At 42.6% G+C, this 18,132-nt stretch overlaps 1 protein-coding gene across 1 annotated transcript in view; it reads right to left on the bottom strand.

Annotated features, from left to right (window-relative positions):
• LOC145413609 (MAM and LDL-receptor class A domain-containing protein 1-like) overlaps positions 1-17,342 on the bottom strand; it is a 106,595-nt gene extending 89,253 nt beyond the window's left edge. Inside the window, exon 1 of the mRNA XM_080283264.1 lies at positions 17,235-17,342. Coding sequence (XP_080139390.1) covers positions 17,235-17,336 — 102 coding nt within the window. The 5' untranslated portion in view covers positions 17,337-17,342. The remainder of the gene's footprint in view (positions 1-17,234) is intronic.
• Between the last annotated feature and the right edge of the window lie 790 nt (positions 17,343-18,132).

The following is an 18,132-nucleotide window of genomic DNA, read 5'->3' on the forward strand; positions in this document are numbered from 1 at the left end:
TGTTTTAAGGAGGAAGAGAGTAAAAAATCCTCTCTTATCTCTCGTTCTTCCTACAGACAGATAAGGGTTAAGAATGGAAAATTATCAATACAGTCTTAAACCTCAATTAGACCATGATGTCCTTTTGCGGCTTATTCCACGTTGCTCAATGGCAGAATAAGAAAATACCCTGGTTCTACGTCTTTTCCATTCCACTTAACCATAACCAGCACCATATTCTAGCGTTACTCTATCGTTACACCTCAGTATTGAAGATGGAGAGATGGCAGCTTTAGTACAAGTTAGAATGGCATAGAAATTATTATGTTATCTATCTATTTTACAGGAGGGACATGGAAGAGAGTGCAGAGGCTTCCCATGTTTTTGTTCATCCTGTCAGGCAAAATCAGAGTTACGACAGGGAGATGGTCGTAATCGTTGGTGAATCTCCAGACGTCCACGTGTCACGATCCAACAAGTGGGTTCCTCGCCAGCCGAACCGGGAAAATCTGGTCTAGAGTCTGCGGGGAAAAACATTATTCTCCCGCCACCTCAAATTGCACCGCACACCGCAATACCTCACCAGAATGCGCAATCTGACACGACTGATTGAAATAACACTGACAAATTATACCAACCAAATATAATACGCTCCCTGAAAAACGAAGCCGCCTCGAGGAGAAAAGCTACTACTCATGGCAAAAAATTTTCTGTGTTGAAAAAAAAAAAAAAAAATGCTACTAACAGACCAGGAAGCAGGAAAGAATGTAGCGACGGTGAAAAATACAAAGAAAGAAGTTCCATAGACGACACGACAGGGATGAGGGGGGTGAGTTAGGAATTGTGATTTCCTTCTCTCTCTCTCTCTCTCTCTCTCTCTCTCTCTCTCTCTCTCTCCCTCTCTCGCTCTCAAAATCAATCAGTCAGTCTATTTTTCTCTCAACCTTTCTTAAGTACAGAGAGAAAGAAGAAAATATGTTCTAGACCTCTCCATCCCAAGCGTAACACAAATAAAACACAATGACTGTCATCCATAAGAGAGTCTGACATCTTCACAATGTAAGTTTACCAAGACTTATTCAAACCAGGTCTCGGACGTGTTATCTACGCTGAATAAAATCATCTGATGTGAGCCGGAGTGAAATTTGGATACTGAGAAAGAGAGAGAGAGAGAGAGAGAGAGAAGGGGGGGGGGAAGAAAGAAAGAACTCACAAGAATCCACGGTTTTAGAAAATTGTGTACAAGTGTTTATTATTTTGATCAAATTCAGGAGCAGCCAGGCATATCATCCTTGAACATCCTGCCAGTGTTTCCGCGAGTAAATAAGTGGAGTGCAATGGGGAGTGACCGTCTGCTGGGGAAAAAGGATGTACGTGAAACAGATTAGTCAGGGGGCGGTGAGGCGAGGCAGGAAATGGGTGGGACGGGGCGGGGTGATGGACAGAAAAGAGAACAACATTTTCAGGACAAAAGAGAGGAATACTCTTAATCTTAGTTACTTTGTTCGTCCTGTTTTTCCTTCTTATTTTTACGATGACAAGGGAAAATATCCAAAATCCTCGAGTCTTGACTTCTTTCTCATATATTTGTGTTTTATCGAGTACTTCCTGTAACTATATAATTTGATTTACTTTTAACTTTGACTCTTGATATCGCACTTGTCTGGAGGTCGTTTAATCAAGGTGCAGCTGAGAAAACCGCAATATCCTGGTGCGGGAAATCCCTTGCAATCCAAAAGCCAAAGTCGAATTTTATTACCCTTTCATTGCCCCAGCTTCTTTCGTTCTTCCTACCATTTTCAGTTTGTTAAATCTGAATGCTACGGCTTTTCCTCCCTGAACATTAACCCTATCTAGAAAAATATAACTAACCATTCAAAGGACGGTCAGGACACTTTCGGATCATGTTTTGGCCGCATTCACGCCGATTTATTCTACCGAGGAAAGCAACCCGCCCTTACAGAGTTAAGTGTATATACAGCTCTGTTAACCTTGGCCCACTTTCTGTTCTTCCCACCTTTATCATCTGCTCCAAATATCTTTCCCACTTCCTTGTCCTTATCTCCATTCTTCCTTCTTTATCATTCATTCATTCGTCATCTAATCCTGTGTTGCCCCATGAGGAGCGTAGAAGCCCGAGGCTAGGCAAGTTGGTCCTGACATTTAAGACGTGAATGACCAGCCTCACTCATCCCTGAGTGGCATTACAGTACATGATCAATTAACCCCCCAACCATCCCTTGGATATAAACCTGCACAGACTCAATCTGACTGGATAAACCACCAGGCGCCATAATTTGGTTATATGGTTACCACCCATCGTAGTGAAGTTTCTTGGTGTACAGGAAAAATTTTGGCTTGTCACCCAGTGAAGAGTCACCCATATGCAGAAGGAAGAGGAAAGAATGAAGTAGAGAAAGATAGAAGAGGAAAGAATGAAGTAAAGAAAGACAGAAGAGGAAAGAATGAAGTAAAGAAAGACAGAAGAGGAAAGAAGGAAGAGAGGAAAGGACAGTCACCCGAGAGCAGCACTACATTGAGTGAGTGGATGGTAAGTGCCCCTGCCTACCACTACCACTCCTTTATCATCTGTTCCAAATGTGTCTTCCCCTTCCCAGTGCTAATCCCCATTCTCCCTCCCATCACCCTCTCTTGTGTATCTTCAAAGTGTGGCCAACCCGTCCATATCAGATGAGGAACAAAAACTTACTTTAAATTCTCTTCTTCCTTCTCTCGTAACCTATTCCCAGTAACTCTGCCTCCTTTTTCTCCAAATCTCCATCCTCAAGGTCTGACCCACTCACCCGGCCAAACAAAAGAGGATCAACACCTGCGTACAACTCCTCCCATCCCCCGGCCCTTCACCTCAGCCATTTCCGTTCTCCATCAGTCTTCGTTTAACAGTTCCGCCACACTGAAGAAGTCACGCTTGTTTTTATCGTCTTTACACCTCGGGGCTTCTGTACATTTTTTCTGTGGTTTTTATTGGCATTTTTCTTAAACACATTTATTTAAAAAATGTTCTATATGAATTACTTGCAAATATACCCCTTGGACCTCGTGCAGGTATTTCTCATACACACATTAATAATAAAGTAGCTGTGCAGTTTATTTCTGTGCATTCAGAGGAAACACGGAAACTGCATACCCAATCATGAGACACGTATGCCGATTTCCTTGAAATCCTTGTGCTCACTTTATTTCTGATCATTTTTGTTTTTGGTAGGGGGGCTGACCCCTTCAAAATTCACTGAGGAGTTAAGTTCTCAAATTATTGCTTTACAGATGAAAGTCCATCATGAACTATCAAAGCCACATCTGCCATCCTTTCACAATTTCTGAGAATCTTTAAATTTCCTGACGAGGGTTGACTCCCCTAAAAATCATGGCTGGAAACTTCTACTAGTAGAAGACCTTCCCAGTAATCAAACGCACACACCTGGGAATGTCATTCGAATCTTTCCCCTGTTTCTGGTCATGTCTACTTTTGGGAGGGGTACCAACCCCGCTAAGAATCATTGGGGGCGGAGACTCATATTAGAGGTCATTGTACAACATATACTGAGATATCAAAGCCATATCTGCCCTCCTTTCACTGCTTCTTGTTTATTTTGGTGAGTGACTGACCCCTGACCCCTCCTTAAAATCATGGATGGAAAAACTGTACAGTACAGCACAGTATATAGTGGAAAGCCTTCGGAGTAACCAAACGAACTCATCTGGGAAGTTTCATTCGGATCTGTCTCCAATTTGATTTTTTTTTTTTTTTTAATTTTTGGCAGGGGGTTGACCACCCCAGGAATCACAGAAGGGAAGTCATGCTTCCCAAATATCGATGTTCAGTTTCTTCTTGTTCATTCAGAGAAAACATGAAAACTACATACCTTACCATGAGATATGTTTTCCCAATTTCGTTGAAATCCATGTAATCACCTTCTCCTTCTTCAGATTGTTTTATTTTTGGGAGGGGGTTGATCCCCTAAGAATCATTGGTGGTTCATGCTCTCCAAATACTGCATTACGTATAACAGTCCACTGTATAGTATGCACTAAGATATCAAAGCCATATCTGCACTCCGTTCACTACCTCAAAGAGTTTTTAATTAGACTGAGGGAGGCTGACCCCCTAAAAGTCAGGACTGGAAAATTATGCTGTACATTGTGGAAGACTTTCAGACGAACCAGACGAACTTACCTGGGAAGTTCCACTCAAATATTTCCCCCTGTTTCTGATCTTTTTTAATTTCGGGATGGCCTGACCCCCAAGAATCACTGAGGGGGTCACGCTCTCAAATATCGCATTCCGGATGATTGTCCATTGTGCAACATGTACTAACACATCAAAGCCATAATTATCTGCCACCTTTTCACTGTTTCTGAAAATTTATTACTTCGGCAGGGTGGTGCTACCCCTAAAAATCCTGATTGGAAAATTGGATACTCGTGTAGTGGAACACCTTTCCAAAAACACGAACTCACCTGCGAAGCTTCTTCAAAACCATCAAATAGCCTAGGAGGAATTAAAACAAACAAATACACACACACACACACACACACACACACACACACACACACACACACACACACACACACACAGCCTGATGCTCAGGCAACGATATAAGGCGCGTTACCGAAACAGATACCACGATGCTTTGCAGGATTAAAAAGGTTATGATTTTTATGTATGAACTGCAGTTTTACACCCCGGACCTTGACCATATTCCTTTAAAATAATGACGGACAACACAACACTCTTCACGCTTCAAAATCCAACTTCCTAACAGTAAACGATGAAGAAATTATTTATGCAACACAGTACAGTGTTAACTTTCCAGCAAGAACCAGTATCAAGCCTATGTTGTATGTATTTCAAGTATATAAATATTCCATATACACTTTTCTTAAATATACTGTACATTTTGCTGTGCTTATTTCTGGTAGCTACGAACCAGGCAATTGCTGACTATAAAGAGGTGACTAATATTAATTGTACTGACAGTTTGTAGGATGCACTAGTAACTGCGTCTATGCCTCGCCCAGCGCAACTCAGGTAATCAATATTAACCCCAGGTAATTAAATATAAAATAAGATATCAGTAATTCCAAAGCACCAGTGACTAATGTAAAGGATAACAGTGAAAATATGAAATTCCAACGCACGTACACACCGGGGTAAGCTTCGGTGCTGAGTTTACACACACACACACACACACACACACACACACACACACACACACACAAGAACAACGGAATACGGAAGCTGACACTCGCAAAACCATGCACACACCTGCGCACCCAAAAACACACAGAAAAATCCCATACACGGAAAGTCACGCCTGACCCCACACGCCACGGGAAATGTACTCACAGATTCACGATGCACACACACACACACACACACACACACACACACACACACACACACACACACACACACACACACACACAGGCGGGCCACTGGTTAATTTTAGCATCAGTAGTACTCAACCCCAGCTCTCACCTTGCTCAGTACAATTTGTGTTAGTGTGTGAAGGCGACTCACTCCATTTGTCACCTTCCCTCCGTGATTCTTGTCAACAGCTTTCTTAAATTACCTTACTTCCTTCCCTCTTCCTTCGCTCCTTCCTTCCTTCTTTCCTTTCCTCCTTTCTTTCTTCTTTCCTTCCTTGCCTCCTCTTTCCCTCCTCTCTTCTTTCCTTCCTTTCCTACCGTCTGCCACACGCTAACACTCACTCTCATGCATACTTACAAGAGCACATACTAGGACACGCTCTCTCTCTCTCTCTCTCTCTCTCTCTCTCTCTCTCTCTCTCTCTCTCTCTCTCTCTCTCTCTCTCTCTCTCTCTCTCTCTCTCTCTCTCTCTCTCTATAAGATGTAATTTATCACTCCACGAATTTCTAACGCAAATTATCAAACAAGGAATAAACGATCCAGTAAGTTACATGTCTAACAATGCATATCTGACACTAAGCTTTTCACAGCCAAGTATAATAGTAGTAGTAGTAGTAGTAGTAGTAGTAGTAGTTGATGTTGTTGTTGTTGTTGTTGTTGTTGCCCCAGGCTCATATGAAACGTGAACCCGGTGGACTGCTGACTTACGCTGTCCTTCTCGTAGGTAAAGTAAACAAGTTACGTAGAAAGTGAGGTGGTTTCGATATTGCGTCCCCTCACACGATGGATAACAAGATCTAAAGACTAAAAAAAGAGACACAAAATAATGATGCGTAATGTAACTGATTCCTATTCGTTTTTAGAGAGAGAGAGAGAGAGAGAGAGTCGGTCACAGTCGCCTGAGTCGGAGAGCACTTCCTGTAAGATTGTATTAAGGAAGTGAGGAAGGATGCATGGAGGAGGAGGGGAAAGGGATGAAGGAACTGAATAAACATGGGAATGAATGAGAGAGAGAGAGAGAGAGAGAGAGAGACAGAGACAGAGACAGAGAGAGACAGAGACAGAGAGACAGACAGACAGAGACAGAAACAGAGACAGAGACAGAGACAAACAGACAGACAGACAGAGACAGAGACAGAGAGCAGGGAACAAAATCAATCACGTGAGAGGACGAGATGGCAGATAGGGTTCAGGAAATGTTCAAAAGAAAAAGAAGGAAACAAAATGAACATGAAAACTAGATATTAGAAATAAGAAAAGGATGCAGGAAGGAGGAAGCAAAGACCTAGGGAAAGAGGGATATGAACATTTAACAAATTTCTCATCTCTACTATTTCTAAGCAGTGTTATGAGGTCGACCCTACATTAAATTCTCAGGAAGCCAATCTCCATACTTCTCTGGCTTACTTGAATCGTCCTCTGCCCTGTAACTCCTAATTTAATACAAGTGATTACCGGTACGTCCTTTTCTTTCCGCATACTTTCACCAATGATAATAACTTCATCTTCGGGTCAACAGGAAATTCTCACAAACTTATAAAATCATCCTAATACTTTTTTTTAAGCGAGTGAACACAGACAGATAGGATGAATGCAAAGAAAAAAAGACAGTGATAATAGAAAAAAGGCTATGGGGAGTAACAAGAAATAGAGAGAATTCTAAAAATGAGAAAAAAAAATTGGGTAAAGAGAAGTGAAAAAACAAAGGGAAATAAACGTAAGAAAACAATACCAGAATTTCGACTTGGTAATCATAACAAAATGAAAATAAATTAGAAATGAAAGAGTAGTTTTAGTGAACGTGAATGATAAAACTGAAAATGAGGTAAGAAAGAAATTAATACATATCCTAATGGCCGTGGAAAGAAAAAGGGGCAACTACAAAGGGAGAAAAGACTAGGAACGATAAATGAAGGGGAGGAGTAAAAAGGGAGAGGAAAAAGCAGGCAAGCGACGCGAGAAGGACAGCAAGGTAAAGCGACGAAGCAATAGGAAGGCGAGGAATCAGTGCGAACAGTAAAATAAATGAAGGTGAAGAATAAAACTAGGATGGAGTGACGGGAAATGGGGCAACAACAAAGGAAGTCAAATTGTGTGAAAAAGGGGAGACTGGAAAGAAGGCACACACGAATGAAGAAAGCAGTCATGAAAAGAAAAGGAATGATAGGAAACCAGGTAAGAACAAAGAATAACGATGAAATGACAATTATCCCACAAGGAAGTGTTTTAGAATACCAGTTTCGGCGTATTATAACTAGATCCAAACACATACACTCATGCATTGTGTACGCTAACCTTCACATACGACAAAGATCCGAGACCTTCAGTGCTACACACAGTCAGTCTGCGGGAGGCAATAATTTCCACCTAGAGGGGCATTTGATAAGTTTCTATTACACTAGAGGAAACCCAATTGACGCAATTTACAACACAATATTCCAATTTTCCAGAACACAGTCATTTTACTTGACAAACATCGGCTTGTCAGGTGCAGAATACTATGGTTCCTCACGTACACCTTGCAGACATAGTTCCCAAAATTTGCTTCACCTTACAGGATAGGTAAAATCGTTTTACATAGAAAGATGCATTGTCCTTTATTCTAAGGTCCATTCTCACCAGGAGAACCATATGCACTCTTCTCAGAAAGATGTCCTCCATTACACCTGCATCTCCTAGATAAAGTGAAGACGCAAGTTCATAAAAACAAAAACAAAAAAACGGGGACGGGAACATACAAGAAAGATGTGAGCAGCCCTGACAGCACAAGCAAGACATGGTTGCAGTCAATGACACATACAAAGCCAGTGTCCTAGAACTGCAAACGACCTCTTCGTAAACCATACATTTTTCAAGTACTTTCATCCACAAGGGTACTTCCTTTCCTGGCCAACTAAGATTTAGAGAAATTTGATACTGGCGATAACCAACACAGACCCAATAAATATTCTACCAAATACATGACTGCTTCAGTAGGATAAAAGAGACCAGACCTTTCCACAGACCGTAGTTAGATCATTAAAAACGCATAACTTCAAGATGGAAGGAAGTCAGATGAAATCATTATATATCTATAAAGTAACAATTGCAAGAGAGGTACTGCTTCCAACAACTACCCTTACGAAGCTTTTACCTTGGACATCTAGAATTATGGAAAAGAAAGACACAGCAAAATTGTGCTGCCTCGCTTCACAAAAGGATCGAATATGAAACCTAAAGACTCAAAGTAAACGAAAGTGATACCGCAGTTTACCCTTTAAAAATCTGCAACAGTACCATAGTTAGCCTAATACTTTCCTGTATTGCTTCCGGTTGCTAGTCAACGCTTTCTCTTATAGCCACTCCCTCCTCCTCCTCCTCCTCTTCCTCCTAGAATCAAACTGCTCCTTGTTCATTTTGTGGAGTGAGGGGGAGAGAAGAGATGTAGAGATGCAGAAAGGAAGCAAGCATGGATAGAGAAGGGTTAGCAGAGCGAGAAAGAAGTAAACAACGAGGAAACGAAGAAAACATTGATTAAAAAGAAGGAAAGAAATAACATGGTGCAAAGGATTTACGAAGGATAGTGGTAAAAATGGAAGGGAACGGGGACACAAGAATGGAGGAAGAAGGGTGGCGAGACAAGGATAAAAACAGAGAATGGAAAGTTTAAAAAAATAGAGGTGAAGTAGATAGACTGCAAAACAGGGTAAACACTAAGGAAAAAAAAAGATGAATGGAGAGAGAGGATAAATTGCTTAAGAAAGTAAAGGATACTAAGGTAAGAAGTAGACGGTATTGGATAAAGGAAGACAACAAATGAAGGATACGAAAGAACAAAAAAAGTAAAGAAGCAGAAAAAGAGGGAGGGAAATACAGAATGACGAATGGAAGGAAATAAAAGAATGAAGGAAAGAAGTAAAGAGAAAATGAGGGAAGGAATGAAATCAGGGGAATGAAGATGAAATTAAGGAGAATGAGGGAAGGAATGAAATCAGGGGAATGAAGATGGAATTAAGGAGAATGAGGGAAGGAATGAAATCAGGGGAATGAAGAAGGAATTAAGGAGAATGACGGAAAGAAGAAAATAAGAAGAATGAAGAGAGGAAGTGGAGAGAGAACTATGAAAGAAAGGAAATGAAAACAATGAAGGATGGCAGGAATTAGAGAGAATGACGATTTGCAGGAGACTGAAGAATGGAGGAGAATGAATGAAGAGAGTAAAGGAAAAGATAAAGAGAATGAACCTGCAAATTTAAAAAAGAGAACAGAAGAAGAAGAAAAGGAAAGAAGCCGAAAAAGAGGGAATGAAGGAAATAAACGGAGAGAGAGAGAGAGAGAGAGAGACAGACAGACAGACAGACAGACAGACAGACAGACAGAACGAACACTGGAGGGAAAGAACAAAGAAGGACTAAGAGGTGAAGGAACAGGAAGGAACAGGGGGGAGTTAGGTAAAGGTTACGCAAATCTAGAAGCAATGAAAGAGGGAATGAAGGATGTGAAGAGGAGAATGAAGGAAATAGCGAGGCAGTGAATGGAGTGAAGGAATAATGCTGAAAATAAATAACAAAGCAGTGAATGAGATAAATGTGAATGAAAGTTACAAAGCAATGAATGAAAGAAATGGAGATAATGAATGAAGTGAGAGAGTGAGAGCAGTCAAGAAGTATAATGAAGGAAGGCGAGGCAGGGAACATAAAATGGGCGTGTTACCTGTTTCACGCTCATCTCTCTCTCTCTCTCTCTCTCTCTCTCTCTCCCACACACACACACACACACACACACCATTTTCTAACACCCTATTCATACCATCATACCAGCACTGAGCGAGACAGCCCTGGTATTTAGCCCAGTACAGAAGGTTCGATACTCGTGTCCAAGGAGTGACATGTGAAGGTACGTAGAAGGTAAGCGTCAGGGAACAGACAAACCAGATTCAGGTGTACTAAACGTCAGATACGTGTAAGGAAGAGAGGCTGTTAAAATGCGTGCCCTCTACCGCCTTTGTTGTTACTCCCACTTGTCTCCTTCTCAAACAGCTTCTTGTACTGCATCTCCACTAACCCTATCCCTGCCAATTACCTGCTTTGCATTTCGACTAACGCCAAACGATTTTGCTATGGTCAAGAGAAACCTAGGGAATCAACAATATTAAAAACTATCGCAATAAACAGTTCGGCTCAAAATAAAGAACTTCGCTCAGTATCTCAGCTCACGACAGGCGTTTTTCCTCAGTCCATGGAAACTCAGCATCATCACCCACTCCCTCCTTTGTTGCCTTGATCATGGAAGGGTCAGTGGTGCAGGTTTTATCACTCAGGCTCCTATGACTCACTCCCAGTTTCGCAAAATCGTCTGCGGCTAGTTAGAGTTGATTACTGGAGTTGTCATGATCATAAGCTAACTTACTGTTAAATTTCCACCATAATTCGATTTTATATATGTAACCTCTGCAAATTAGTTACCAAACCTCTTTCATTTCATCCTCCCCCTGAAGATTCTCCACTCTCAGCGCTTCATCTTTTACCTGGTGTGTGTGTGTGTGTGTGTGTGTGTGTGTGTGTGTGTGTGTGTGTGTGTGTGTGTGTGTGTGTGTGTGTGTGTGTGTGTGTGTGTGTGTGTGTGTGTGTGTGTGTGTGTGTGTGTGTGTGTGTGTGTGTGTGTGTGTGTGTGTGTGTGTGTGTGTGTGTGTGTGTGTGTGTTGTCTAGAAGATCGTGGCATCCCCTATGAAAATATTTGTGTCGTCTGCTGGTGCTTGGGCTTCCCACCAGATTTTCCAGATGAGAGCCTTAGCCACTTTTTGTTATATCCCTCGCCACCTACTGCTTCATCTTTTTTAATGTTTATGTTACACGGACTTTAGGCAAGTTTCAGTACAAAGCACATCCTGAACTTTCGATCGTCTATATTGTTTCAGACTAAAGGTATATTACGGTTCTAAAGTTACTAATAGCCTCTTAGTGATCAGCGTGCTCTAGACAGGATATAGTGGAGTATCTTCGAAGGTTAAATGAAGGAAACACAAAAATCTGGACCAATAAGCTTCGCGACTAGAGCCAGTATGCGAAAGGTGGTATAATGAGTACCTTCCACGCAAAATTCTACATCCGAGAACCTTGGAACAAAAGGGGTAAACGTATTAGCCATGTCTCCCGTCACCCGCAATAGTTCTACAGTGAAGTGTTGTAACATTCTAAATATTTGCCAGATTTTTTACATAAATGCACCTTATACTGTATATCTAAACTCTGAGCCTGGCAACTGTGCGCACAGCCATCAAAAAAGAAACTAAAGAGGGATGAAGTGTCCGTACGTCCCTACAGCAAGACTGCAATGAATTACTGGTTTCTGCCACTACTGTAAATGGTGTACTTTAACGGATGGGAGAGTGCGATGACGGAGGCCGTGGGGTCTTTAACGGGACTGATATTGGACTGGTAATGATGTGAGTGTGATAGCTGGCGCCGCCCACACATCATGAGCATATTCGTGGAGGGTGAGTGGATACACACACGAAAAGGATCCTGACATACACGGCACAGCCAGGAACAAAACTTCGCCTACTATTATATCTATCTATTGCCAGACGCCTCAATCCCGTTTGGGGTGGCCACAAACAAATCGCCTCCAAGTCGCCCTGTCCCCCGCCATTTCACTGCCCTGCTCCCAACTCACACCCCCCTTTCTCATATACCTCTCCACCCCATCCCTCCATCTCATCCTCGGCCTCCCCCTCCCTCTTCCCCCCTCCACCTCACTCACATAAACTCTCTTCGTCAGTCTTTCACCCTCCATCCTCTCCACATGGCCAAACCACCTCAGTGTGTTCCTCATAACGCTTCCTATCACATCCACATCCACACCACAACACTCCTTTATATCCTCATTCGTCAGCCTGTCTCTCCATGTGACTCCACAGGCTCCTCTTAAATAACTCATTTCCACTGCTCTCACTCCTGACTTGTGTCTTTCCAACAACGTCCAAGCTTCACTTCCATACGTTAAAGTTAGTATCACAATACTGTCATATAATAACTTTTTCACTTCCATGCTCACTTCCCTGTTTCTTATCACTGCTTTCAAAGAACCAGCAACCTTTCTTCCCTGCTGTACCCTTTCAAGCACTTCACCCTCCAAACCTCCATCCTTACTCATCACACTACCTAAGTACTTAAACGTACTCACATTTTCCAATTCCTCACCATCCAATCTCGCTGTACATTCACTAACTTCACCTTTCTCAAAGACCATCACTTTACTCTTCCCTACATTCACCTTTAGATTCCGTTTCTAACACACTCTCTCAAACTCATCCACCAAGCCTTGCAGCTCCCCTTCGTCTTCACTCAACAACACAGTATCATCTGCAAACAACAGTACATGGAGTTTCCAAACACTATCCTCTCTCACCAGGGCCTACTATTCTACTGCGTCTATATCATATCTAGAGCACGGCCCTCACTTTCCTCCCATATGCATTACATCAAAGAACATCATCTATAAACATAAACATACCAGGCCTCTCTCAGTTTAAGAATGTTAGCCAGCAAAGGGAAGTCAGAAACGGCAGCAGTGGAATATCCGTCGGGCAGTTGTCCCCGACCGCACCTACGCCCAGAGTTGCAGTGTCTCATTCGGTAGCGTACTCGTCTCGTGATGCGTGTGCTTCGAGTCCAAGACTCAAATCCGAGCCGTGGTGGACATTTAAAGTGTGTGCTGGTAGTATGTCCTTTCATATGTTTGCACATGTTCGCGCACACCTTGTCGGTTCTGCCAGTGACATACACAGACTATAACACATACTCGTACAAACGTAACCATCACAACACTTCAATTTTCACATGCACCGCTCTTCCTAAAGATATTTCTTACCCATTCATTTTTCGTCATCATGAGGACGGGTTAATTCTAGTTATCATTCTCCCTCCGAGGAGAAGGTGTGATTCTGTAAGCTCAGGCCTGCAGTGAACCTAACGTAAACAGATACAGAAAAGGGTAAATACGGCCACATAAACTTACAATATGGGGATAGTGTAACTGCTTTCTTGTATACTCACGTCATTATTTCACAATCTGACATGGCTACAGAAAAAAAAAAATGTTTAAGATAAAAGTGTGAGGACAGTTATAAGGCTAGGACCGCTAAGAGGAGCTCGATCGTGAAGCTGTGTCGAGCACCGTAAGTTGGCGCACCTGTATGAGGGGGTTGTTCATGTGAGGGTAAGGGCTCAGCTCAACTATTAACCTGTGCTGGTGCACAACTACACTTTATGCCAGGTACTTGTGTGTTGTTACAAACTGAACATCTGCGTGGAAAGAAAGATAACAATTCCTTTGTCCCGCACCGTCATGACAAAAATATTTCACTCTTTGATTTCCAGTAGTAGATGATCTAGATCTGACAACAGTACACACAACACAACTAATTCACGAATATCATATGGTTACACACCAGTAGTAGCATCACACCTCTGAGAGAGCAATCGATAAATCATCTGCGGGGTTGGTTACCTTATATCATATTGTTATCTACGTGATTTACATGTCCGTGTATATTCTTCACTAGCAAATCTCTGAACACAAAAAAACTAACAGTTTACGCTTATGGACAAAAAACTAACAGTTTACGCTTATAGATCAAACTAAAACAACAAGTAATGCAGCGTGAGAGATAAATCAACACTACAGGTGAGTAACGCCACATAACACAGAGCATATATTTTTAACTTAAATCTGAGCAGTCAGTTTCCCCATCATAAATCCCAGCATCAGAGGTCATTTTCATAAACTCTTCTAAGCTAACGTTGTGTATAAGATTGCTTGTTTGTACTTTCGTCTTGACTCGTACACCTGCCAAACACTTCACAAGCAAATCGAGTGAATGCTTAAGTGAATAAATACAAAAAACAACAATTCATAATTATAGTTAACTGCACTGCTATCGGTTCATGTAGATTGATTTAGATCCTTCATACATACAGTCTCAAAACTACCATGGTCCCCAACCCTCTCCCCCCACCCTGCCGTCAACCCTGGCACCCTAACTTCCCCGTCAGGGTTAGCGTCAAATGCGTCACGGGGCGGGTGCAGGGGCGTCCAGGCGTCAGGTTACGTTCGTTAAGGGCGTTAAATAACATCACTTGAAGCGTCATGACTGGCGCTTTATGAGGTAGTTAGCCGAACAATTATAGTCTTGGCAACAAAAACTGTTACTTGGCAGAACACACACACACACACACACACACACACACACACACACACACACACACACACACACACACACACACACACACACACGAGATTTTCTGTACACAGCGAGGCAGCCAAGGATGATTGAGAGTGTGAGATATTTGTGTGGTTGTATCCCACACGCAGCCTGCGATGAGTGACGCTAACACGGCCTCGTATAACTCCACAATGACTGAGTTGACTGGCAGCCTCACACTGCAACTGGCAGGTGCATACATCTAGAACAGAGGCTGAGATTAATATAACGCCGAGATGCTTGACAGTACTCGGCGGACAGAAAGATTTGCCAGACTTACGTGCATGCCACTTGCCAATTATGCAGCTGCCTGTATTTAATGCAATTAATGAACTTAGTTGACTTTATGCAAAACAAAATATTCTGATGAAACAGTAAAAGGATTACTTTGTATATTAATTCAACATCTATGACGTGGTCGAACAAAGAGCAGTAGCAGACTAAATGGATGAAGAGACTGATACAAATTACTGTAAATGACAATCGTAAAGCAGTTAATAAAATTATTCATCATCATCATCATCATCATCCAACCCAGCGTTGCTCCAAGAGGAGCGTAGGAGCCCAGGGCAAGACAAGTTGGTCCCGACATTTAAGATGAGTGACCAGCCTCACTCATCGCTGAGTGGCATAACGTGAGCAATAAACCCCAACCATCCCTTCGATATAAACCTGCACGGGCTCAATCCAGCTGGAGCGCCTTAATTACCCACTAACCACCAACCGCCATAATCTGGGTATATGGCTACCACCCAGGGTAGTAAATAGTTTCCTGGTGTACAGTAAGCCATTACTGACTTGTCACTCAGTGTAGAGTTGCCCGTAGACAGAAGGAAGAGGAGTGAATGAAGGAAAGACGAAAGAGGAAGGAAGGAAGAGAGGAATGGGCAGTCGCCCAAGAGCAGCACTACAGCGAGTGGATGGATGGTAAGCGCCCGATTAATAGCAGTAATCATTTATACCGGTATAAACTAGTAGAGTAACAATATTTGTAACCCCAGGTTCATCTGCACGCGAACCCAGTGGACTGCAGACTTAAACTGCCCGTCTGCTGCTGCCCAATATCTCCCTTTCAGGAGACAAGAAAGAAGTTGAGGGGTGTAAATATAACCAGGCAGTGGAACTCTCACGATATATCAGTGCCACCTCACAGGAGGCGCTCCTCTCTAGCACCAATAATATATATATATATATATATATGTATATATATATATATATATATATATATATATATATATATATATATATAATAATATTCTTCCTTTTTTTTTTTCTTTTCTCCTTTCTATGTGGGGTCAATGATTTGACCAATTTTCGCCATACGGCTCGGTCCTGTGGTTTTGGCCAGTTTTAACGGCTGGACACCCATCTTGACGCCAACCTTCCCCATTTGCCATTTGCCCAGACCTGGGAGCGGCACCGAGTTTGCTTTCCCTTTTTTTTTTTCTTTTTTTTTTTTTTTTTTTTTTAATGCAAGGAATAAGGGATCATTAGCCAGAAGCCAGAATGACTGTTCCCTGCAAGGAAAAAACTAAAACAAGATAACAGACAGCCAAATTCAAGATCCGCTCATTTCGAGATGCCTGGCCCTGGACACACTGCGTTTGAAAGACTGGAGGTCACAGGCAGTAGGATATATAGACAGAGGAAGACAATTCCACAGATGACCTGTTGCATACATGAAGGACTGGGAGCAATGGTTAACTCTTGCATTAGTGAGCTGGACAGAAAAGGGATGAGAGTTTGTTGCTAGACGGGTGATACGCGCACGCGTAGTGGTGGAGGGAAGCAAGCAGAGAGTTCAGAGGAGCAATGACCATTGAAGTAACGATATTAAAGAGATAAAGATGCAACACTGCGGCGAAGAGACAGGGGTTTAAGGGAGCCAAAAAGAGATGGAGACTGTCTTGTTCCTTCAGTGGCTGGGGGAACGCTTTAAGGCTTGGAGAAGTGCTAACAGGCCCCTCTAATATGTCCCTACTTAGTTAAACCAGCACCCAAGCCTGCTTACCACTAAGGCAGCTCTCTCTCTCTCTCTCTCTCTCTCTCTCTCTCTCTCTCTCTCTCTCTCTCTCTCTCTCTCTCCCCCCCCCAGCTAATTTAAAAACTGTCTTCATATTCATTTGCCTCTTTCAGTTCTCCAGTTTGACAGATCTCTAATAACTGAGTAAAATTATCTTCAAGAGCTAAAACAATCTAAAACAAAGAAGGCACCATCGTACTGAAGAAATTGATATATCAGTACAGGTAGTTCATGGGTTTTAATATTAGAGGAAAAGATAAATCATAAAACACAGTGACTAAAAACCATTATTTGCTTATGGCAAATAATAAAGTTAGACAATGTGTGTGTGTGTGTGTGTGTGTGTGTGTGTGTGTGTGTGTGTGTGTGTGTGTGTGTGTGTGTGTGTGTGTGTGTGTGTGTGTGTGTGTGTGTGTGTGTGTGTGTGTGTGTGTGTGTGTGTGTGTGTGTGTGTGTGTGTGTGTGTGTGTGTGTGTGTGTGTGTGTGTATTGGTTCCACCCTGAATTTCTAAGAATGTGAAGTGTACCGAGAACGAACACATGCTACAACATCACTCGCGTAAAAAGAATTCGTACAAGAAAAAACTCAGCTTACCTTTTTCCCTCTGCCATTTTTCTCTGACTTCTGAGGGGAGCCAAGACAGAGGCAGGATGAAAGGATAAGCAATGTCAGTAACAGTGTCCCTCCCACCCCCATCGTGCCTGCGCCTCACTCCACCCACTGCACCTCTAGTATTTTTCCTTAAGCCAGTCTTCAAAAGCTGCTTCTCTTCAAAACGCGCAGTGGGAAGTGTGTGATCAGAGCTTGAGGGTGTCGATAATAATATCAACAACTTCCTTAAACACTTCAACAGTCTTGGTCAACTTTCAATGTGTCTTTAATGATGAAATAAACTTCGTGTGGAATGCATAAGAATCCAGTTATCTTTATGCTATCACTCCTTCCTTGACAGTCGGTGTAGGTGAGGAGTGAGGTATGAGGGAATGATGGGAGAAGAGGGGATGGAGGGAGGGAAGTTCTCTCCACGACGGCTTAGCGCTGACTGGAGGCAGGAGGAGAGACAACATTGGATATGAGTGTCACCCTTGGATAAGGTTCGCTGGAGACCGAGAGGTAAGAGCCAGACAGGCAGACAGGCGAGGCTATGGAGGCGGGAAGCGGGGAGAGGGGGGAGAGGGGAGATATAGGAGAGGAGGGATAGGTAGTGAGAGAGGAGGGATAGGTAGTGAGAGGATAAGGAAGGGGGAGGGAGAAAGGGGGATAGGGAGAGGAGAAGCTTGGCGAAAGGATAGTGAGAACAGAACAAAAAGGGAAGAGACAGGAGAAGTGGGATAGGGTGCAATAAGAGAAAGGGGGGGGGGAAGGGACAGGGAAGGGAGAAAACTGGAGAGAGAATAAATGAGAAGAGGAAAACTTGAAGGGGAAAAATGGCAAAACAAAAAGGAAGGCTAGAGAAGATACGTGGAGAGGGGAAGGGGGAGGTAGATGGCAA

Source organism: Coenobita brevimanus, chromosome 97 (assembly GCF_032717465.1).
Source record: "Coenobita brevimanus isolate Jiangsu-jjx chromosome 97, ASM3271746v2, whole genome shotgun sequence".
Classification (NCBI taxonomy): Eukaryota; Metazoa; Arthropoda; class Malacostraca; order Decapoda; family Coenobitidae; genus Coenobita; species Coenobita brevimanus.